At 26.9% G+C, this 26,146-nt stretch overlaps 1 protein-coding gene across 3 annotated transcripts in view; it reads right to left on the bottom strand.

Moving 5' to 3' along the window:
• sff (BRSK family serine/threonine-protein kinase sugar-free frosting) overlaps nucleotides 1–26,146 on the bottom strand; it is a 108,485-nt gene that overhangs the window by 48,807 nt on the left and 33,532 nt on the right. For 2 of the 3 annotated variants that reach the window (XM_015513954.2, XM_015513956.2), the window contains exons 2-4: nucleotides 21,378–21,472; nucleotides 8,749–8,834; nucleotides 4,775–4,915 (exon numbers count right to left, since the gene is read on the bottom strand). In XM_015513954.2, the coding sequence (XP_015369440.1) occupies nucleotides 4,775–4,915; nucleotides 8,749–8,834; nucleotides 21,378–21,472 (322 nt within the window). Of the gene's footprint in view, nucleotides 1–4,774; nucleotides 4,916–8,748; nucleotides 8,835–11,617; nucleotides 11,847–21,377; nucleotides 21,473–26,146 lie in introns of those variants that run through there. The other variant, XM_015513955.2, reaches the window with a different exon arrangement.

Here is a 26,146-nt window from a genome sequence, read left to right as displayed (position 1 = left end):
CGAACATTGTAACCATAGGTCACAAAAATTAAGTGTGCCTGCAGATATACCACGTGTCTAAAATATGTATACGGTTTAAACGTCATATTCGTCAACATCGTTTTCATTAATGTTCGCCGAAAAATTTGAAATCACTGGAGCTGATAGCGGTGGTCATTGATTATTACTATAAGTATTTAGGATTTAAGGTGTTTTAGTTGAACATATTTATAACGGAAAGAGCGTGAACAGTGCAATTACAATTGTATAAATGCCTACTTAAGACCTTAGGGCGAACGATCTGGATTTATTATATTAATGGATATTATATTGCTTATTTGAGAATTTTCGGAAATGATTTAAAATAAAAATTATTATCTATTATCACTAAATTAAAAAAAAAAAAAAATTATATACTAAGAAATACTATATTAAAGCAAAAAAGAGGTTGAACATGTTTGGAAAATCACTCTATATTACGAGTATACTATATACATTGAACATCGTAGATTTTATTTCATTTTTTAAAACGCGCATAATACTGTTATTGTCTTCGGATGACGAAAAATGTCTGACTGCGTTGCTAAATAATAATATTTTATACAACCGTAAAATTATTTTTGGCTCATTTTTGAATAGGATTTCGTGCACGATTCGTACGCTATATGAATGTTTTGTGGTTCACAAAGGCCTGGGATTAAAAGTCCACCAAGAAATAACAAAACGGTCTCTATTTTTTTAAACTTTATTTAAATTACCTAGGAAAAAATTAACAATTTGAATATATTATTGTTTTATACAGATATATACGAAAAATACTATGACGCTCTATATTTTATCGTATAATTTAGCCCAAACAACAATAACAATTGCAATAATACCTAATATTGCTAACTTATATGCATTTATAAACATTTTTTTTGGCTATTAAGTCGTAATAAAAATTACAAGCCTTATTAAATATAGATAGGTGATAGGTAATAGGTATGCGATATTTTAATATATTTTATGGTTGTTTTGTGATAATATATAACATAAAGTTTTCAGTTTAACTTACAAAATTACGACTATCGATATTTGAACGGAAAATAATATACATTGTGTAAGTACTTTTAACATAATATAATTTTAGGTTTCGATAAACTAATCTATTTACTACACATTTATGTTCAGGCCTGCAAAAAACTGTTATACCATAACATTTCAGGGTATTCTACCGTTACCTACTGCTCAAAACGTACATTTTTCAGGGCTAAATCTATACCGTAGATAAACATGAGCAACCTACATTCACAACAAGCTCCTTGTTTTGAATAACCACAGATCTCGACAATCATAACCTCTATTGTTACTTCTAAACATACTAACTTCAAAAATAAAACTCATCTTTATAATCTTTTCTTAAATCCAATATGGATCTACAAAACACAACTCTGGGGCTCAGCCAAACCTTAGAACATTAATAAAATCCAAATGTTTCCGTCAGATTACTAAATAAGCACCCTTTTATGTCTCAAACCATACTCTACACAAAGACCCCTCAATTTAAACTGTACAAAATGTAGCTATAAAAACTTCTGCAAACGACTTCTCTCCAACCTCCACAACCACTGTAATCGACTATGATCTCCGAACTATCTCTGCTCTTACAATTCTAGCAGACCCCAGGTGACCCTGGATGATTACTATAAATCGAAAATGAAAAATGGTGTAGCGATCTCCTAATTAACTGGTACACACACATCCAATATTTTCGTAAATCTAAAAAACCACCTGTTCAACAAATCGCTTTAACTTATTGTAAGAATGTCAACGTACAGATTGTAAAATATATGTTTCATGATAAACAAGAATAGGTTTCTAAAAGCGATAACACTCCTTTGAGATCATTTTTGCTCCCGTGAAAATTCAATATAACCCAATTTGCATTTTAAACCAAGCGGGAGATTCGTTTTATTATAAATAAAAATTTAGAAACTAGATACTCACGTCATATGATATACACTATTCATTAAGATAATTATTTAAAGTCACTATTTATTTCTGGCTGTTTGTGACATATAACTCCGCAAGTATAACTAGGTGTCAAAATGAACCCACTCTTATTAATGATGCACCAGTTTAATGCTTCTCAGTAACGAAAACGATATAGTGTCTGCAGTAATATTTTGTTACAAATCGATTGTTACGGGACGTTATATAACAGTTTCTCGTCTCATTTATCATAACGTCTAATTTATAATACGCTACTCTTCGTTGTTTTAAATAATACCCATCTGTTCCACGCAAACTGACCTATTTCGTATATTATACGAGTTACGCAAAAATTTAATCTACGAATTTGACCATGGTTTTGAATACAGTTCACCTAATTCATACATTATTTTATACTGTGAATGCGTAGATAATTAATATTCAAAAAGTGAATGCATTATATACCCAAGTGACGTGCAATTATACGTTGAAGTTGTTATTTAAAATCTAATTAAGACATTAATTACACGTGCATTTTTATTTGTTTATTAATTACCACTATGTAATATCAATGAGTATATTGAATTGTACAAAAATACTTAAAGGTAATGTACTTAATGTTGTTTTTAGACAATAGTATTACGGCTTGACAATTATTACCTACAGTACAACATTTACGATATTGTGTAATTTAATAAGCTGAAAATGAATTAAAGTCCGAAACAAATTGAGATTAAATATAAAAATAATATTGCGATGATAGTGGGGTTTTTCTGCAAGTGATTTGTCTTAACTTGTGCATGGCCGGAAAAGCAGTATTTGTGGTAATATAATTAATGTAACCTAAGAGAGATTCTAATTTTTTGAATGATTTTAAAATATATTTATGACCAGGAACTTTTTAATTCGCAGGATGTGGACTGAATAATTTTGCTGGTAACTCTTACACATGACCTAAAACCAAAAAACCTTCTTTTTCAAATTAATTCTCATATAGTTATAGATTATTTACACTACATAAGTAGCATTGGCGCACATACGGGGGTGCCAGGGGGTGCTTAGCACCCCTAAGTCTTAAATTAGCACCCCCAAATTATTTTGAATTAAAAATTTTGTTTTAAGTGTAATTTTGCATTTAAAATGTATTATTTCCAGTTTATATTGGTAATGCAATAATTTTTACTAAAAATGTTGTTTTCGTATACTGCAATGTCTATTGGAATGATGATTTATTCATATGAAAATAATGATATAAACTAAAATTATTTAGTTTGATAGTATAGAAATGTTCAGCCATCTATTCTTAGTTAGTAGTTTTTTAATATGGTGTTTTTTATTCAGTGACAACTTCACTGATATTAAATTATTTTATTTTATTATTATTTCCATTTTCTGCATAAATACCAACAATTTATTAATTAAATGTCAAGTAATAAATGTAATATTTTATATTATTCACATTATATTACTTGTTTCAATATTTCCAGTACATTTAAATTGGGTAAAATAAAAAAAAATAAAAAATGATGAAAGTAGTGAAAATGTAGACAACCCTAATATTAAAACTCGTTCATTTAATAATATTATAATAGTCGTTATAATAATCGGTTATAGGATATATTTAAAATCAGATTCATTAATTTGAGAATTTTAATGTAGTAATGTAGTAATTTTTTGAAATAGTAAGTGTAACCGTATATGTGGTGTGTGGAGAGCAAAGTCTCCCACTAGTCACTTTGAGGTAAAAGATTTTAGCACTCCCAAGTTTAAGACTGAATGTGCGCCTATGATAAGTAGTATTTTATAAACATATAAAATAATATATAATATGTGAAATACAAATAACATATATCTAAAGTATTCATCTTATGGATGGCTCATAATGATCTTAAATACCGATTTGATAACGCGGATATATTATAATTGATAAAAATATATAAAAATATAAAAATAGTTAAATGATTAAAAGAAACTAAAAATTGAAAAAATCAAGCTTACATTTTAGTCTATTATTTCGGGTAATAAATCAAAGTTAAATTATTTATTCATATTAAGAATATTCGTTTTAATTTTTCATAGAATTCTTACTGTATAAAAAATATTATATTTATATTTTTTTTAAGTTTAAATTATTAAACAGGATTGTATTGATTGTTTTAGATAAAGTTATATCTTTTCGCCATTATTTTTAGAGAAATCGATATTCTACAGCCCAACCGTAATCATTGTACGTAATACTAGCAAAGAGGATAAGATATTAAGTAGGTTTTCTCAATATCGATGACATTTTAACTATAGTCGTTTGACCTACAGTTTTGGGACTACTGAAACACGATATAATACTATAGGATTATATTTAATATATAAGCCTTGTTGTAAAATAGATAATATATTGTTGGTGAATTATTAAAATACAAAAACTCTATAATACAATTTTATATAATTGGGTATACCCAATATGTTCAAAAACCAGGAATTTCGGTTTTAATTGAATACATCTTCTTAAAAATAATAAATTATAATAAATATAAGTATTTTATATATAATATTTAAGTTTATTATAAGTATGTGTTTTACATTTGACAGTGCTTAGAAAGTGTTGGAGAGAGAATGTGTGTTTAGAAATGTTAAGATCGAATAATTAGTATAGGTACAGACATAAAATACATGCAAATTTTAATTCTAAAAAACTGTGCAACAAACATGTATATTTTATGATGTAAATGTGTAATATTATAGAACATGTTGACATATTATCACATGGTATACTACAAGATAAACTTATCAAGGCGTCCTAATGTTATACGAAACGTATGCTTACCATATTAAATGACTGTGACAAAAGTCTAACGCAGAGATGATTTGTCGAAAAAATCTTCTAGCTTCTTTGGGCGTTAACCTTCCCTTTTTAACCAAGTAGTCAAAAAGTTCGCCACCGGATACGTGTTCCAGTATCAAGTATCTGAAATCATAATTAATATAACTATTATAAAACTGAAGCTGTTATCAGGCTTTCGTAGTATACAGTTTATAACGTTATCGCTTTGAAGGGGATATTGGATTATTTTGTGCCGATTTTAGTACTTGTAATTTGCTCCATATCTATATAACTTAATTTTGGTAATCTGTGCCATGGCAGAATTCAAAATGGCAAGTTGTACACTGTATTATCAATTTCAATAATTGAAATAATTTTTCTTATCAATTTACTGAGCGTCTGAGTTTTCATCAGTACACCATAAATGTATAAAAACCGTGAATAAATATACATAGGTTACACATTAATTTCATAAATGAGCAATTAACTATATAATATTCCTGATTTCTACATATTTATTACTATCTGAAATATTATATCCATTTATTAAAATGAGATTTGTTGAGCATTTTAAGTTTTAATTGTTATAATTCTTAAATTACAATAGGGGTACCACAGTCGATATTGAGTAATTACAAACGGTTACATATTTTGTAAAGTCCAATATAAGTTTTGGACTGTTAAGCAATATTTTAGTAGAGTTTCTTTATGCTTGACGAGACCATTAAGATAATACATAACAATATATAACCTATTCAATGCACCAGTTATTATATTTTGATTTTTAAAGTTGAAACACACGATATTAGGTATATACATTATTCTTTTCTTTCTGTAAAATTAGCATAATATAGTTAGTTGTTGTTCTTTTGTATGACATAAAGCTAACATATACTCGAATTGATATTGATATCGAATACTCAAATGATGGTTGTGTTTTTATATCATGAAGATCATAGTTTATAGTATTTGGTTTTTGACATAATAATAAGAACAATAGTTTAGACGAAGGGTTCTTCGTTGAAATGTTTTGATTTCTTAGTAGATGACAATTTTTATATCCCATTATACAACCATAATATGTATAATAAATAATTTAAAAGATATACTTATGTCAATTCCTAAATAGAATATTTTGAAAAAAAGTTATTATGTTTCAAATTAATTTACTCCAAAAAATATTGATATTTAAAAATTTAAATTTTTGGTATCAAAAAAAAAAAAAAAAATGTTTAAATGTTGATTAGAACAAAATTTATTTTATTTGTCAGGTATTTCTGTTAAACCTTGCACTAATCTTAAAGCTACGTAAATATTTAGATTTTTGTGGATTGGGTGTTTGTTTATAGTTGTATACATATAACTAAAAGTTGCGATTCTATACTATTGAAAACCACACCATCTATTTATTTACACTCTACATCTTCATAAACATAAATAATATTTTACCTATATGTTTTGTTGGTTTTGTATCAACTACCTAGCTTGTTTCGTTTTATTTTCAACTAGCTTAATTATAACATCCCTTCGCTCATAAAATATTTAACGACGACAATCGTTCAGCAAACGTTCATACTTTATAAGCCATTAAGATATTTGATTGATAAACAAATTATAAAAACCAACAAAGATATCATATTATGTATATTTATGTCATATATATATATAATGTATTGTGCCGAACCTACTCGACAATATATCGTGAAACCGTATACCGATGTTTACTTTTTTTACATGCCTTATATATTTGTGTTATTTCATTCATTAGACAAATATTAATGCACATCGAGTTTGCTTTTCGGACGGTATTGAATGTCGTTATTTACTTTGTTATCTGTAAGCTACGTTCGTTCCAAAAACAAAAACCATTATACTAGCAGCTGCATGTATATACCTACAACCCATCGCTTTTGTTTTCGAATACTCTGTACCTAATATTAATGGATTTTTAAACGATTAATTAACATTGACGCGTTTATATATTCTATAGAGGAAGAATGAAAATAAATGACAGTTGTTTTTTCCATTGGACCACGTAGTAGATAGGTAAAATAAATTTTGTTTTTTTTTTTAAATAAGCTTAAAAACCTCATATTTTATTATATTATTAGTTTGGGTCAAAATGTATAAAAAAAAGTTAGGAAAAACGCATCACCCTACAAGTATGATAGATATCTAAGTTTTTATGCGTTAAGAAAGAAAATATTGTAAAGGTGCATAGTAATTATATTAAAATAATTATTTTTTATTTTATAAGTAACTTTATCTTAAAATTATCATTGAATAATAATAAACAGTACTACTACATTAATTAGAAAACGTAGGAATATATTATAGATATAAAAAATGAGTAAATATAAGTGATAAATTGGGCGGATCTAAGTTCCTACATAGTAAAAAACAGGTTCATGTGTAAGCTCCTACACGGTAAAAAAAGGTACACGTTTAAGTTCTTACACTACGTATATAATAAGTTATTAATCTAATATAAGTGATATCATATTATAATATACTGTCATGCATTTTAACCCTTTATACAATATAATATATAATTCTTTATAATATTTAGTAATTTACCTAATAAATATTATCAATTTAATAATTTTAATATAATAATAATTCATAATTGTAAAAAAAAATATAAGAAATGCATTCTTTATAATAATTTTAGGCACCATGTATAGAGATTGAAACGAGTGCGATTACATTATTTCATCACTTACTCCACACTATTATGTTCTTACAATTATGAATTATTATTATACAGAATACATTACTTATATTTTATATATGGAATAAAGGGTTAAAATGTATGACAGTATTTTATAGACGGAGATTGATAACTTATAATATACGTAGTGAAGGAACTTACACACATGTACCTGTCTACCACCGTGTAGGAACTATAACATACGTATACCTTTTTTTTCGTGTGGGAACTTACACATCACATAATATGTAGGAATTAACGTATATAGTAGTCTACCTGTTACTCGTGTGTAGAAACTTCCGATTCCACGATAAATTATATAGATATTATACCTATTGGCAACCATAAAAATCAAAATATTGTAACTAGAATTAACCGCCGATTTCATTGTGAATGAATCTTATATTCTTATGTAGTATAAAGAATTTATCTTGGTATACAGTAATATATGTGCAACGCCATTGTGGTACTATTATCATGGTACTTAATGGCGCCACAATGATAAGGCCCATCATTTTATGGTAGAATTTCACATGCTATTTCTTAGTAATAATAATAATAATTTAAGCCATCTGAACTATAGAATTGTAAGACAGATGATGTATATAGTTATTATATTTAGGTATTATATTTTCTTTTGTATTAAATTTATTGCTCAAAACCCGATTCTGATTCGTTTGTATTTATTTTTCCAAACCATTCAAATAATATAAATACAACATCTGGGGAAAATGATTTCAGGCTGACTTTTCAGACAAAATACATTAAAATATCAGTGTTGAATACATCATTCTAGCTTTAAGTTTTAAATGAAATAGAATTATTATTACCATATTATGTACCATTAGATATTTCCCATAACAAATACCGCCATTAAATTAATGGGTCACTCGATTCGAATCCCGTATAGATTTGACACGTAAACTTCATGAATATGATTAGTATTTCACATTGAATTTCCCGGAGATATAATGATATTTTTGTAAAGTTAGATGAATAAAACAAATATGCACATGCTAGTTATTATTATATACTTGATGAGCTGAATACGATACCACAATAATCAAGGGAATTGGAAATTATATTTCTCCTCAGTTCCCGGACGTATGATTGGGGTTAACTTTTGAAAGCAAATAAATAATATAATAATATTATGAAAAGGTACAAAGTATAATGAGATTTACTTTAATGGAACATGAACATGAATAAAATAAAATGCACAATATAAGCTTTCAAAATATTAAATAATTTTAATTGTTAAACTCACAGGTATCGTTTGTTTTCGTAGACGTCTGACAGGCCCAACACGTGCGGATGGTCGATGAGTTTCATTATTGCAATCTCCCTTTCCACCTGGAACCGAATAAAAAACAAATAGTAATATTTCGATATTTTACTTTAAAAAAACTTAATAAATATAATATAATATCTATTAGCTCAACAACGTTACATCCACAATTCGATGTATTTGATATTCGTATATATATATATATATATATAATATAATTCATAATATATTTTAAAGGTGTCAATTGCAGATAATGCAGTAATTTCATACGGTGTCACAAATGCAGTTTTGAGAATAAATATAATTAATATACAGACAACGATAAAAAGTTAATAAATCTAAAAGTATATATATATAGATAAAGGATAAGTGTATTTCTATACACAGATAACAAAAGGCTACCTAGTGAATAACTAGTACATTTATTTATAACCATGCTCAAAACTCCGACCAGTTGTATAAGTTTACATCTGTAAGTCTTTATAATAGTACCTACCGTAGTATTGTAATAGTCTTATATTTCCAGGTAAACAACTAAGTCATCTTAATTGGGTTATAGGAACACGGGAATGTTCCAAATGTGTATAACAAAGATATATGAATATGGCATGTCATGAAATCACAGTGTTTTAATGCGTAGCTTGTCGCCGATTGGAAATAACGAACAATAAAAAATTATTGCAGACAATCGTTTATCAGAGTTCAGAGATATTTTAGATAATGTAGTGACTGTTTGAATTCATTCATATCTTAAAGAAGTAACATTATCACAACCTAATTAATCTAATATATCATGTATTTAAAATGTAATTTAATATATTTTGAAGAGCTGCAGCAGTTAATATTATCAATATTGGGCATTGAACATTTTGAGTCTCCACTATTTATAATACAAATAAATGTATAAAAATTGATTTTTTAATACAAATTCGAGTCTTATTTATTTTATTTTTTGTTTCCGGATTATTTTGTAAAATTCTGTGAATTTTTACTTAAGACTCTACAAAGTATACCAACTATATCCATTTATTTTTATAAGAAACCACTCTCAAAGTTTGATTTTTTCCGCACAAAAGCCAAAGGCGATGACAGATCATGAAATATGCATCACTGTAAAAAAATATGTCACTCCACTCAGAATTTCAAAAACCAGGATAAGTAATTACAGTATTGAATCTATACTATCGATGGTTGAAGTTTATATCCAAGATATAAAAACATACCTAATATAGATAACGTTTAGATTTTCGTCATGATACTCAAACACAATTAAGTACATATTTGAAATTGTATTAAGTGATAGCAAGGAGTTAGCTGAATGTTTTAGCAATTTTTTATTTTTTTTTCTTCTATTACATAGTCTACATGAAGTTATTAATTCAACGAATTAATTAAATTATTGTTTTGATATTTTTCACTTTATTTTGTCTTTAATAATTTTATTATTACAAAAATATGTACATTGTATATTCATTATTATAATTTCTCGGTACCCACTTTTTTTTTTAAATTTCCAATTATAAAACAACAGATATACATACAAATAATTTAGAAGTTTACACTATACAATGTAAATGGAAGCTGCGATTATACATATTTTTTGATTATAAATTAAAAATAATTGGACGTCATGTTTTTTAAATATAATTATAAGTGCTCTTTGTGTGATGTTTAGCGACTTTTCGCTTTATTTCAATCAGTTTGTTCAGAGTCTTATTGCGGATCTATGTAACATTAGAATTTTAGTGATACACCATGCATATCATTATAGAAAAAAGCATCATTACCTACTATTACGTTTTTACAAATCAACATTAATAGTGAGAAAGATTTCTGAAATAATATCAAAAGCTTCTCCTGCGGGGATGCAGCTTTAGCTCTCGGACGTCCCACTCCTTACAAAAGCACGTATTTTTAACAACTAACAAAAATAGCAATAAATGAAATGTAGGTTTATACGCGTATTATGACGTGTAAATGTGTTATGAATTATATATAGGTACCAACATAATGTATTAATATCATTACAATGTGTACCAATATACCAACACCTGTTATAATACAATTATGGGGGAGGTCAAGTCGTTTGAAACGAAGCCCGAATAAATACGGAAACGACCCCCCCCCCCCCCTCACAAATTAATTTGTGTTCGGGATTGTTTTTCTAACTATACGGACAGTGCTTATCCACTACAAGTATATTGCAAACACCGGTCGAACATGTAGCCTCTAAGTCTTATATTTACAGAATCCATTTGAACCAATCTATCTCATGACTTTGGTATATTTCGTGTTCTAGCCCGTCGTATTGCAGGGCAACGGTTGTATAATAATTAATCCTCGCGATTTACCTACGTCACCCTCCCTACCACTCCCCAAAATGGGTCTGCTCCGACGGACGAAATCCCGAGTGGTTGAGTATACACGGAGCCGTCTGATTGTCTTGGCGGTCGCGGAATGATGAAAAACAAAAACCGCTGAACCGGAAATCGTAACATTTACATAAGTCACAGCCGGCGTCGTATTTACATGATATATACGTCTCGTGAATCGAAACACGAAGAAGAAGCTATGTGCTTTTAAACAAATTAAACACGACTTGAGCGCGTGGCGTGTGGGTGTGTTGTGGGTGATTGTGTGGGTATGTTATTATTACGTGTAGTAAACATCGTACCTGTATGCAAATAAGTATAAATTATTATGTTACGCGAAATTATACGGCGGAGCTGGTGCTTTGTAAAACAATCAAAGTTACTTTGTTGCCACCGGTTGACAAAACTTCAATGAGCTTTTCGAGGTTACCATAATAATATGGATTAATTGATTAGTAGACAAAATATCGTAATACCGTTCGTTTCTCGGAAAAGCTTCCGTCGCTTCCGGTGATAAACCTTCCAGGAATAATATCGCCGGCATTTCGTGTTCCTCGGGACGAGAATGTAAATGGTTTTCGAACATGAAGCACGCGCGCAAATAACATAAGACGCTTTGATCATTATTATAGGGTTTTCCCCGTAGACATAAACCGAGTTATTAAATATTAATAATAATAAAAATAGGGCCACGAGAAATGATGCTTCGGTATTTTAACGGTGGCGGCGCAGGTACATCACAAAATAACTTAGAGCCATTAGAAGGCGCAGCGACTGATGTTTTTAAGATATTTTGTTTTCCACTTGGACGTTAAGACGGAATAACGTTCGCAAAATATTGTGAGTTCAAGGAAAATAACATACCATAACAATAATTATTTGCAGTGATTAACGTAGACATTTTACTTAGAACAATGAGAACAATGAGTTTTTGCCTACATTATAATCATAGTAGATAACAGCTGCAGCTGACTTCTTAAATATTATCAACGATTTTTTCTCGGGATTTATCCACACAATTAAGTACTTACATAAATAGCTTTTATAATAATACATCATATTAATATTATTTGAGAATCGATTAGATATAGATATCGATTATAGATATTCGTAAAAAACAAAAAAAACGAAGATTTTAAACGCCTATAAATAGATCAAAATGAGTCTAAACATTTTGAAAGTCATCCCATATTATACCGAAAAAAGTTATTAGGAATATTTGATAGTCAAGTATCTACAATTATTCGTTTTTGAATTAAAATAAAATTTTCGTTTTTTTTAAACCATTTACGTAACTCTAATGTATAAACTTGTTAACTTTCTACACTCTTGTTACAAGAAACCACCATTAGTTTAAAATTAATTCATTTTTACTGTTTAAAAGGTTATGTGCTCATCAGACGAATCGCGGAAAAAATGCCCACGGAAAAAAAACCCACGGAAAAAAAGCCCATGGAAAAAAAACCCACGGAAAAAAGTCCTCCAAAAAAATTAAAGTATAAAATAAATGTTAATATATCTATATTTAATATAATAATTATTATATAATATTTTTTTATTTTTTATTTAGTTTATACAATCTGTAAATAAAAAAAAAGTTAAATAAGCATAAATGATGTTTTTTTTTAAAATTATTATATATGTATCTTGAGGGAAGAACCCAGCGAGTTTTTTTTCCGTGGGTTTTTTTTCCGTGGTCATTTTTTCCGCCTACCCATCAAACCTATGAAATTGTGACAATGGACTTAAAAAATATTTTTACTGTACATAATATGTACCTATATAGGTAAAAAAAAACTTACAGTTAACTTTGTATTATACTTCCATGCTTTTTACATTTTTTATTAATTTTTTTGGTATCTCAGGGAATCACTTATTTGGTTAATATTTATTTATTATTATGTAATGACAGAGAAAATAAATTAGCTTACTATTTACTTAAATAAGAAGAATCTCCATTTTCCAAAACAGATCAGTAGTTGAACGAATGTTATCCGATTTCATTATAGATTATTCCTTAAAACTTATTACATGACATATTGTCTATAACATGTTTCATAAATACTAAAAATTTTTAAATTTAATTACAATGAAAATAGACGTGAAGTATAATTTATATCTCAGAAAATGAATTCATAATTTAAAAGTAGTGAATTTGATACAAAACAGAACGAGTGATAGCGTTTGAATGAATATGAAATATTATAATTCAATGTTATCAATTTACGAAGACAATATCGTTTCAAGTAGTTGGTAGAAAGTTATCTTCAAAGATTCCCAAACTACAAATAAATCTACTCAAGTTTGTAATTTTATGTTTTATGTTTTACTGACGTATTATATATAGTTATAAAATACAATTACACAATATCCATTGTATAACTTTGAAATGTATACATTTTTATTTTTAACTATCTAATACTAAAACTTATACGGTTACATTTACAAAATTATTTTAAATGTTTCAAAATGTAATAGTTTTATTTGAGTATCATATAATATGTTATAATAAAAAAGGTGGATTAACATTTGACAATATTTCAATAGTATTACTACTAACTACTTACTAGTATTGTACTACTATAATAATTTTGCAATTAATTCACAATATATTTACCTATATTCATCGTCAACTGACGCCAAACATCTAATTTTTAGATTAAACTTTAAAAAATTATAAAATAAAAATCTAGTTAATTATTATTAAACTATACACAGTATTTTTACAAGTGGCCTGATCTCCAATTGTGTTATTATTTTGTGAGTTAAATTATGAATATATTTTGCAATTAAAACATATGAACATTGTTAACGCATTTGTGTGATCTTAGAGTATAACAATAATAATATAACTGAAAAAGTATGATATTTTTGATATTTATTACCAAATGCTAAATGTAATTTCTTTTTAATAAATTTGGTAGGTACTAATTTTTTGTATTTTGATGTGCAAAATGCTTGTTTCTATTTATTAACTATTCTTAAGCCTTTTTGTTCGTATACGGTATTTAAATTAAACAGAAAAGTAAGGTTAGACATTTAAAATAACCGGGTGATCAATCTTCCACCAAATTCTATAAAAAATTTAAAATGTATGTTTCGGATTTTTTATCAAATGGTACAAAATACACATATTAAAAAAAAATTGTTCTAGTCATAAAAACCTGGTTATATCGAATACTCAGAAGTTAGTATAGTGCTATACTACTATATATATAGTTGCACTATAACGAATTTACCTGTTTCAGTTTTTGCTTTCAATTGGAATGTTCTAGGTATCCATTTAATACGAGCAATTTTCAATACTGAAAAATCTTAATCGTCGTACCTATTCATCTTTCAATTTTCAACAATATTTAGATACTAATGGAACAACATATTTTGTCCTTTGTCTAACTAGACATCAAAAGTTTGTTTTTTATCGAAACAAAAAAACAATCATATTAAATCTAGTAGCTTGCTCACAGAAAATCTAAAACGACCATAGAAACTTTTTTTTAATGTTTGTTTTCTTGGTGCGTAACGCAAAGAATTTTACAATAAAGTTTTTTTCTTGATGTAATAGTACTTTTAATATTTTCCATTAACTAATTTTCGATACACTTTTTAGATTATGAGCGGAGCAAGTTTTACAATGGAGTGTTCTTTATTTGGTGACGTTTTGGAAAGGAAAATTTAATTCAATCAACATTGGTGGTGGTGTTTGAAAAAATATTACCTTGTTGATGTTTTTAACTTTGAAATGTCCAAAACAGGAAATTTCCCGTATTTTTAAAATTTATAGTTGAATAATTATTTTAAATTACCGACAAAATCTCTAATCAGCAAACAACAGGGTTATATTATTTTGTTTGTGAAATTCAAACTTTCTACAAGATTGATTTCATATTTTATTATAGACTTTAGTTCACAAAATACAATCCGTAGAATTTCGAAATTTCACTAATCTCAAGTAACTAATATTATAATTTCTTTAAAACGATGGCATTTAAAAAATATTTAAGCTATTTATAGACACAATTTTATAAATTTTTTGGTTTTTTTCAGTGTATGTTAAATAACATTTTAAAATATTCTTGGACAATTTTTTTTTTAGCAACAATTAAAGTTCAAATTTTGTCGGAATCAGATATTAAACATGCAAACGATTTCTACTGTCTTGTTGAAACAAGAATAAAATATGTTCCATAAATACATAAAATGTTATATTATTTATTAGTTTCTGGTTTATTTTGTTGACTATAGACTATAGAGACAATACATATTTCTCAGAATCAGTTGGCGTAACTATATATTATATATATTATGAGTTGTTGAATTTCTGCGGAGGAGTTAAACAAAGAATGTTCGCTGCAATAATAGTATTCAAACCCGCTTATTAATAAAACATACTTCTAGAAACACAGAAAAGAGGTTCATTACAGTAAAACGTTGCAATTTTGAGCGTAAAACTATGGTCACTGAACAGCATAATATATTTTCGTAAAATAAAATAACAAACTCCCAAATGTGAACGGGTATATAACATATTATTTTAGTTAAAGGTAAGTAACTGCATTATATTAAGCCATTAAGATACAATACAATAATATATATTATTGTTTTGAAGATGACATACTCCGTATTTTCCAGTTTATTTAATATTAATAAATGAATTGTATTTGTTCATCAATTTCACATCCACTGAATAAAATGAAAATTATTAAAAATTGAATTAAGTGTAAGCACTAAACGACGTGAATTTCTTTCAAATCTAGCCCCTGAGGTTTGTAAGTATTCATACAGTGTTGAGTGTATTATTTACCTAACAAACAGCGTTTATAGTCACTAAATTAAATTACGAACGAGGTATACTTTATATTTTAATTAAACAATTTTTTCACTAAATAGTAAATAAAAAAATTATAAATCGTTTGTGTACCGTTTGACCCTTCGCATCTCTTGACTTTTGCTGCGGTTCAAATTACATTATAATATAATTTTATAAACAAAATATTTTACATACATCAGAACGCTTAGGTCGGTTATTATGGTTGCTCGAGTTGGCTTATGGGAATAGTAATATAGCCAGTAAATAGGGTCTGATAGGTCAGATGACCCACAACTTTTTCTCGGTATTATGTAGAGCCTTATTCAGACTATTTTAATTTAATAAAAAATGGAGACATTATGCTGTACAAAGTAGTACCCTACATATAAACGGAGAAAATCAATTTTTAGTGAATGACTTTGAATAATGTCGAATGTCAAATATATAAAGGTGTAAATATAGCGATGGCTGAGTGGGCTAAAGCTGCGCTAACTGCTGTAATCTCCTCCCCAAATGTTTGGAATGGCATATCATTTTATATACTTCTATATGAATAATTTAATTCAACAACGAGAATAATTAAGTTGAAATAACGTTTATCGTTTCATAGCTGATCTTAGTGATCTTACATAAATGCAACCAGTCACCAAGTCTTAAGGAACTAATTAAAACAAGAGATATGACAAAAATATTTCCACTCAACATTTCTAAAGACAATAATTTGTGTGAACCTATAGAAATATTTATTTATACAATTATTTTATGTATCGCTTCGTATTTATTTAATTTACATGTAGGTATTCATTTATTTGTACAATTAAAACATGTTTTATAAATGTATACATAGCAATGTAAATATTAATAGGTCAACATTTATTTTCGTAAATAATACACATTTCACACGAACCACAAGTTGGCCATCACCACTGATATAAAGTTTACCTTTTCATGGAAGTCACTGTTATAGATGTGTTAAATTTTAATAATAAATCATTACACACAAGATTTTAATTGGAGACGAAATCTATTCCTTCGGACATTTTAAAGTTTACTTATAAATTAGTTCATTTTTCTATTACGAATGGTGAAGGAATTGATTTTTGCAGAAAACGCTGCCTATTCAATACAACAACGTTATTAAAAACTAGATTAAAATATATCTAAATATTTTTGAAATATTACTGCGTATAGAACAAATTAATATATAGTATGTAAATATTATGTAATGTGAGAATGTTGGCGCCGGCATAAATCTTACGATATATTTATTATGGTTGTACGACTACTAACGTCGGTACGGGAGAAAGTTTACGTACGTATATCAATAGTCTGAATGATCAATAATTACAATCGTATACACAATATATGCCATAGACTTAATAATTATGAATAAAATAAATGAATGCGAAAATATTTATCTTTGGTGATGATAAATATTTACTGATAGATTAAATTATAATATTATCTACAGATCTGTGACTGGCTGAAAAGCGACTCTCTTGTGATGATATCAGATATGAAATAACGTAAACATATTATTAATTAAACGGCGATCAAAGTGATAGTGACCGTTTGTAATAATACTAATAATATACACTTATGGTTGGTTGATAATATACATAGAGTATAATATGATAAGCGCTCGTGAGATGAGTTGACCCGCCACACTAAAATGTTGAATAGGTCACCGTTTACAATCCCATTCAACATATTATTGTTATATTCAGCCCTTAAATTCATAATACCTATTTAATATCCCACGCACTTTTAATAACAGTCTATTGAGAATTGAATATAACCTTTTCGTTTTCGAGATTTTTTCCCAGTGGAATATCAACCAGCCATTATATACTTGTAAATATATGTAACATATAGTATGAAAACGAGAGCATATAATATATTATCTAAAACACGAATATAATCAAAATGATTTTGCACCACTCGCGTTGCATAGGCACAATTTATGATAATATATATTAGTCTGACTCGACGCAGCGCAAGGGACGTAGTAGCGTTCGATTTTTTCATTAGTGTTTAACGCAAAACAGTTTCATTTTAATTTGCATATTATTATCAAAACACTTTGTGACTAAATTTCGTTTCCGTAGTACATTATAATAATATATTATTATATTTGCGACGAATAGCATAAAATGCCTTATAAAATGTATACAGATTACCCCCCCCCCTCAACAAGTATACCCATAACTACCTACGTATTTCTTTGGAATATAATAATTTAGGACTTATCCCATCATCATATAAAATGTATATATTGTAAAGCGTTTGCATTGATTTTTGCTTATATTATACTAAAAACTGAAAAATCGGAGATCCTTTTAGTATAATATAATACTAAAGTAGTCAGTAGATGCCTAAACTACTTCCCTCCAATCAAGGTTGACACACGAGTTTAGTAAAATAAATATAATGTATAGGTATCTACTTATATATTACATCTCTACTTCACGTCGAAGTACATTTATACTTTATGTACTTCGACGTAAAGTAGAATATTTATTTGTCGTTTGAATCGGAGAAAAATATCCGGACGGTACACAAACACTGCAGATGATAGACATTTATTTTTAAACAGTGAGGTCTTATTTATGTACATTTTTAGAAGTCGGCAGTCGATATAAAATAATACGTTTTGAGAACTATGGTCTGAGCGAAACTTGATTAAAATCACACTTGCTAACAATTCTCTTCAGCCCTGGGGGACCACAGTGACAACCGAGATGAATGAAAAAAAAAAATAATCTTTTCCTATAAAATTCCTACCTACCTTCCACCAATAATTGGATGAAATTGTTTATTTTGACGGACATGCCTAATTGAAACTTTAGGAGAATACTGAGAAAAGCAAGAAAATAAAACGTCAATCTAAATTGGGTACATATTTCGTTTTTCTCGAAATCGAAATTACTTAACCCTGATCCCTAGAAAGCTTAGCATTAATCTTCGATTACGCGAACGCTGATTATTTATACTGATTTAATTCTAAGTATGTTTATCGTACGCTTTTCGGACTCCCGCTATGTCAACATCCTATTTCAGTGAGTTATAATCACCGATGAACGTTAATTCTGCAAAACCCATGTCATCTTATCTGTACCGATAACTGATGAGAAATACTCATACAGTTTACCAGGAACAGCTTAGTTGCTAGCTTTACATGATGTAAAAAAAGAACTGCAGACAAATGAAAAATTTATTCTAGTCATATAAATAAAAAATCATGATAAGTAAATGGATGATAAATAACTTGAGATTTACTTATATAGTTATGTCTGAAGATTCCAAAAAACAATATTTTGAGAAAAGATATTATGCGTTTCAAATTTATTTTTTCTAAAATAACGTTGATATTTTAAACATTTTAAACATTTTAAAAACTCATATTATATTACTTATTAATTATTATACTTGTTATTTATTAATCATATTTGGAAATTTGTGTGCAAAATTTAACGACTTTAATTTTTCAGAAACAAAAATTGCAGTATATTAGTAAAAATGACTAACTGATCCTATATATATAGTTCCTTGATTACTACGGTTCTAGAATTTGATCAAAGTATAATATTTAAAAAAATATTAAATAGTAATTGACGAACATTCTCAAATCAACACCTTGAAAAGAATCCTACTAATTTTAACATATTGGGTGTATTATGCAAAAATATTAAAATAATAAAATCGTATTAAATGGAGGATTATTTTATCTTAAAATGTAGATCCGTACAACGCATGCTCAATAAATATCGATTTAAAAAATGTCAATCAAACGACAATATCTACAATAACGGAGTTCTAAGTATAAAATATAATGTATCTATATGATCATTAGGTTTGCCATTAAATTTCGAACTAAATCGAAAATTCAAAAAAATAAATATAATTTGTATTTTGTATCGAGGAAAATACATGGTGGCCCACGGACATGTGACAAAGGAAATAACTTTTGTTCTAATCAATATTAAAAAAAAAATTTAAATATGATAATTTATTGACATTGTGCTACATTTTTGGTATACAATTTTTTATTTTTAATACTGAAAATAAAAAAACTTAAAAATTGATGATAAAAATAAATTTCCGAAATATTCAATATAGCCAATTTGTAAATCTGATTTTGAGAGAAATTTCATGGCAAAAAAATGTATTAAAGTCAAATAGCTGGTTTTTTAAATATCAATATTATCGTTCAGTAAATTACGATCTAGTTTATGTTAGAAACATAATTTCAAAAAATATACATTTTTATATTTAAAAATGTTCATATAATATATTTAAAAAAAATTATATTTTTTTAAATTATAATGTTTCTAATATGAACTAGATCGTAATTTACTTAAAGTGAATATTGATATTTAAACAAATCAGCCATTTAACTTAGACAAATTTGTTTACCATATCAATTTCTCTCGAAATAAGATTTACAAATTGGCTATATTGAATGTTTCGGAAATTTTTTTAATTTTTTTTTTAAGATTTCTTATTCTCAATATTAGAAATAAAAATGTATACCAAAATTGTAGCGCAAGTGTCAATGAATTATATTTTAAAAAAATTGTTAAAAAAAATATTGATTAGTTTAAAAGTTATTTTTTATTTGATTTTTCAGACCTTCGTGTGATCTCCATGCGTATTGTATGGTGCCCCTAAATCCGTTGTTAGTCGCAGATCTGTAGGAAGTGTAGGCTAATAGCTCAATGCCTTGAATTCGAGCCATAAATAGATCATAATATATCTATATAAAAGTACAATAGGTACATGATAAGCATTATAATTTTTTTTTCATTTAATCTATCATAAAAACAAAACTTCTTTAATATTATAATATTGTAATTGTTGTTGACATACTATGTACAACGAGAGACATTTCAATGCGTTTAATGCGCGTTTAATCAATATCGCCATTTGAGGTTTGTAAAGATTATGACATATAGGTCAATACGCTGACTGACGCCAAATCCACCACGAACACTCCTAACAAAGCTAATTTAATTACAAGTAAGCTATTATTATACAATTAGTTATAATATGTTTTATAATATTGATGAATACCGAAATGTATCCTACAATGTGAACCAAAGGTTTCGTATTAAAAATGTAAATTTAATATTCATATTTAGTGGTTGAAGAGAAATTAATAATATATTAAACGTACCTATAGAATATATATTATATGGTAGATTTACACATTCGCATCACATTAAAATATACTCCTCGAAAAGTCGAATGTACTGCGTATACCATTAAAATGACGAACACTGAGTGCTTTTTGCACGTACTCTCCGACCATCATAGTATGAACGATAACGTAATAAAGTTACGCTTATAAATACGTTATATAATATAATTTAATATAAAATGACCATGTTTAATACAAAAAATAAAAAAATAAAAATAATATTTACCTTCAATAACACCGATTCGCTTAGCTTCTCGCGGTTAATTATTTTTATTGCTACATTTTTCCCAGTAACGCAGTGAATGCCGAGCTTCACTAATCCTGGAAAAAAAAAACCAAACATTTCTATATTATTGACACCATTGTAAATATTTAAGTAATATTTACGGCACATTTTTTATAAAATATCAACACATAATATATCGAAAACATGTATAATTATTAGTGCAGTCGGGTATAATCGTGGTACATGGAACTCGGATATATTAATACTAATTATAGGAAGGTAGGCATACTTATAGGTATGTGGTCGTAGTCAGACGAGTGGTGATGAATAACGAGCGAGATATTTTTAACAATATTGCGCAAAACATTTATTGTATCAAAATAAAACTGATACAAGGCATATAATTTTTATTTTAGACCGTACCCGAAACTCGATATGATTTCTTTTCATTAAAAATGATCAAGTATTATGTAAGAGTATTTTTTAATAAGATTCATTTCGAAAATCAAAGTTCAGTTCACAAACATTTTCCAATGACAGAAATGAAACGAATCAGACTTTGCCATGAAATTGGATACTTATGTATCGCTTCACTCTCCACGACAACAATAATATGATAATGTTGTATTTTTAGTGAGCAACTTTTGAAAGCAATGGAAACCATTTTTAACGAAACTCAGTTTTATATATAACATTGTAAATTATATATTTTCATAATAATTATTGATGAAAATATGAAATCATAAAAAAAAAAATATCTCTGATCAATGACTTTTGCAAAATGGGTTAAAATGGTAAGAGTACAATACCTAAAATATTAATTTTAAATTGCAATATCTATATGGCTACCTATGGGTTGGATGAAAAATTTCGATGAGTATTTAAAGTTTTGATATACGAATTATATTATTATATTCCACTCTAATCAAAAAGTATTTTTTTTAACGATTTTTATTTGAAAATGATTTATTTACTTCGATGTCATGTTCTGATTCTGTACTATATCATACAGTCTATTTATTTTATACAAGGACACGAGGTAGGAAATATTTAAAGTTGAACACTTATTATTTATTGTAAAGTATTAAACGTTTTTGGGAACGTTTCTTTTTACATTTATCAATTTTCATTTTACAAAACTACATTTAAAAAAAAAGTGTTCTTTCCATTATTATCATAATCAATGATCATTATTTAAGTTTTTTTTTCTAAAAAACATATTTAATTTCATAGTTAGAAATTAAGATATAAAATTGAGAGAATGTAGAAAAACACTCTACTTTACAATGCGTATATAGAGGTGTCCAGTGTATTTTTTTACTAATAAACATGTCACTGTAGTCATAATGTTGTATATCTATCATAAGTATTAAGTAAAAGCATCTGTTTATCTATTTATTTAAATAAAATTACTATACGAGATTAATTATTTAGATAAGATTTTTAATTTAATTTTTATGCAAGTTGGTACTTTTTCGTTTGAATTTTTCTAAGCAGTTTGCTTATTTCTATAAGCTTATTTATTATACTGTTTTGCTATTATATCATTTTAATATGCGTGTTTTAGTGTTTTACTTTGGTTGTTATTTTGTAGGTACTTATATATTATTCATTCTGTGTACCGAAATCCATTCATATTTAATACGCACGTGCTTTGTATTTTTTAATGTAAAAATGTTAACTTATTTAAATTAATATACCTATTATTGTAGCTATAACAAAAATGCTTTATTAGGAATGCATTTGCTAAACTATCTATTATTTATCTAGATAAGTTAGGTCATCTTTTTGTCTATATTGTCTATATAAATATTGTATGTGTTATCTATGTACCATATTTCAATGAGTAATTCGTCATTTTATCCAGAAAACTGTTGGTTATTATTTGCGCAACATCGTGTATGTGTTGAAATTAAATTCAATGATAAATCATTACCATGCAAAAAACGATTTTGAGCAAAGACAGCTATTAAAGTAATTTATTTTACTATTAGTATTACGGTAAGTAGGTTGAATTAATTTTTTCTTCCAAAAACACTACATTTTATTATATTATAAAATATCTAGTGGAGGGAATAAGTGGCATAATATTCAACGGGGGTCAATATTAAAACTTGCTTAATTTACAAACATTATGTTTGTGCCACACTGCCGCTCCACTCGCCAAAACGTTAAATACTTATAACTTCTAAATAAATTACTAGGTAGTTTGAAGTTTGAAATATAGTTTATTTTTCAAATGTTTTGTTTTATAATGAGAATGACTTTACATTTTGAAAAATAAAAAGATTCTGAGCCTAGCAATATTCAGTATTTTGATTTTACATTGATCAATAGTGTGTTTTTTTTTTTATTAGTTCTCACCTTATTTTGCATTAAAAAGATTAGATTTTCAATTTCAATATCTAGTTAAATTCTTTTATCGTAGGAAAGTCAATACAGCTGATGCTTCGTAAGTAAAAAATTCACAATGATTAAAAAAATCATTGGAAAAAACAAGAATTACAAAAAATCAGTTTTTCAAATTATACTAGTTAAAAAAGAATAACTAGATACTTAAAATGTTGACCAAATTTTTATTCTATAATTATTTATGCATGATATAATAATCGAAATATGTTGACTCTTTTTTTAGTTACTTTTAAAGTGTGAAATTTTAGATTTTTTCAATAGTTATCGATAAAACATATTTTTTTTATCCAGTTAAAAGTGTAAATCCATATTAAATTTGTATGAGCGCTCGCTTAAGTTAGAATTTTGATGAACTTTGTTAAAATCGCTAACATTTAAAAATCATTTGGGAGCTTAAGATTCTTAAAACGTTTGTATATACACCTCAGATTTTGAAACGTAATACAAGATTTCTCGTAACTTTTAAGTTGTTATAAGATAAAATAAAATAAGTGGACAAGTGGCGGGCATCGCTCTGCTGTAGATTGAAAGTAGATCACTTTAATGAATGTGTTAAATTTGAATGGAATGACAGGTATCATTGTATACGAAAAACGATTCTGAACGGAGATGATTTGTCAGTCTAGGATATAGTATATTACCTATATTTAAATAATAATACGTTTTATACGTACACAATATTTAAATATACGTTTTATACGTTCACAAAATATTTTCTGTAATGGCTTTGGAGTTTTTTTTTACAGTTATTTGAAGAAAAAGTTATGGAAAATCTTGTGTTAAATTTTTTAACATTAGGTATAAATCATAATAATTTTATTAATTTTCAACTTCATAATACCTAATCCTATGCAAATGTTTGGGATTTTGACGTATTTTGTAAACATTTGAAATTTGAATGCTTATAAATAAAATTGTACGATTTTTTTTTTACTACGAAAAGTACAACTTATTATTAACCTTGTATTAAATTTTAATGATTTTTTGGATTGACAAATTTCTTTATAGACATTTAAAAAAAAAACTTAGAAATTTCGAAAATTTCACTTGCCTATAAATAATTTAAGAAAATTCAAAATATTTTAAAAATTAAATCATAAATAGATAATGCTAATATAAACATTTGGTGAAAATATTTACAATGATTCGTGTTTGAGTTACAGGAAAATAAACAAATCAATTTTGTCGAAAACTGAATATGCGCAAAAATGTCCGTTTTTCCATTAATTTTTTAGGGTTTTTCTTGACGTTTTTGAAAACTAAAATTTTTTACTTTTGACCCCCCAAAGTACCAACTAGATGAATTTTCCTTTTCAAAAAGAGACTGAAGTCAAAAATTAAAGCATTATTTCTCCTTTAAAACGTGATGACAGACATCAAAACAAATTTTTTTTTGAAACAACATACATCATTGTAAAATCAATACATTCCTCACTTTGTCCAGAATCTAAAAGTAGACCGTGCATAATTCAACAAATATGTTTTTACGAGCATCTCAAGTTTAAATCATTTAGAAAAGTTTTTAGGATTTTTACTTTTGACCCCACAAAGTAACTAGATACAATATCTCACCAATAACCCTATAACAAAGTGTAAAGCCGATTTTTTCTACTCCAAAAGCCAAAAGTGATGACAGATACAAAAAAAAAGCTATACATCAATGTAAAAACATCGTATTCCTTGACCTACTAAGAATCTAAAATAAAAAACAGGATAATATAATTAGATACAGTAGATGATTGAAGTTTTCAACTCTGATAGATAACTAAATAAAATTTGAATTTAAATAATCTTTTAGTATTTACTATTTTTATTATGTTAAAACTGTTCTGACGAATGATGATGTTATCTAATCTTAGTGTCGCTACAGTATTTTTTTTTTTTGGCATTTTTATAATTGGAAAAATAACATAATTATTAATTATTAAAAAATATTTACAAAGAGTAACACGATAAACGTTATAATATAACAACAGAAGTAATAACAAATAATGATTATTGATAATAAATATACAGATCAGATGATACAGTAAAATACAGGAGCTAAATTACATAAAATATTATTACATTAAAATAGTGATATACACGTTTTATCAATACTTTGTATTTTGCTTTAAAAAACGATAATTAGAAGTAAGGTTATGTTGTATTTTTTTTGTTTCAATTAGTCCAAATAAGTTTTGGAACACTTTGTTTGTAATTTGAATTTGTATTTTATACATGGTATGATTTTCAAAATATTATAATTTTTTTGAACTATCAATAAAATATGTAATTTTTTATTATTTTTGTTTAGTTTTCATTCAATAATTCTCAATAAAAATTGTACTCTTAGTCAACAGCTTAGAAATTTGATA

Source organism: Diuraphis noxia, unplaced genomic scaffold, assembly GCF_037042655.1.
Source record: "Diuraphis noxia isolate RWA-SAM2 unplaced genomic scaffold, SU_Dnox_SAM2 contig0001, whole genome shotgun sequence".
Taxonomy (NCBI): Eukaryota; Metazoa; Arthropoda; class Insecta; order Hemiptera; family Aphididae; genus Diuraphis; species Diuraphis noxia.
Note: the sequence above shows the minus strand (reverse complement) of the source record. Positions and strands in the feature narration are given on the sequence as shown.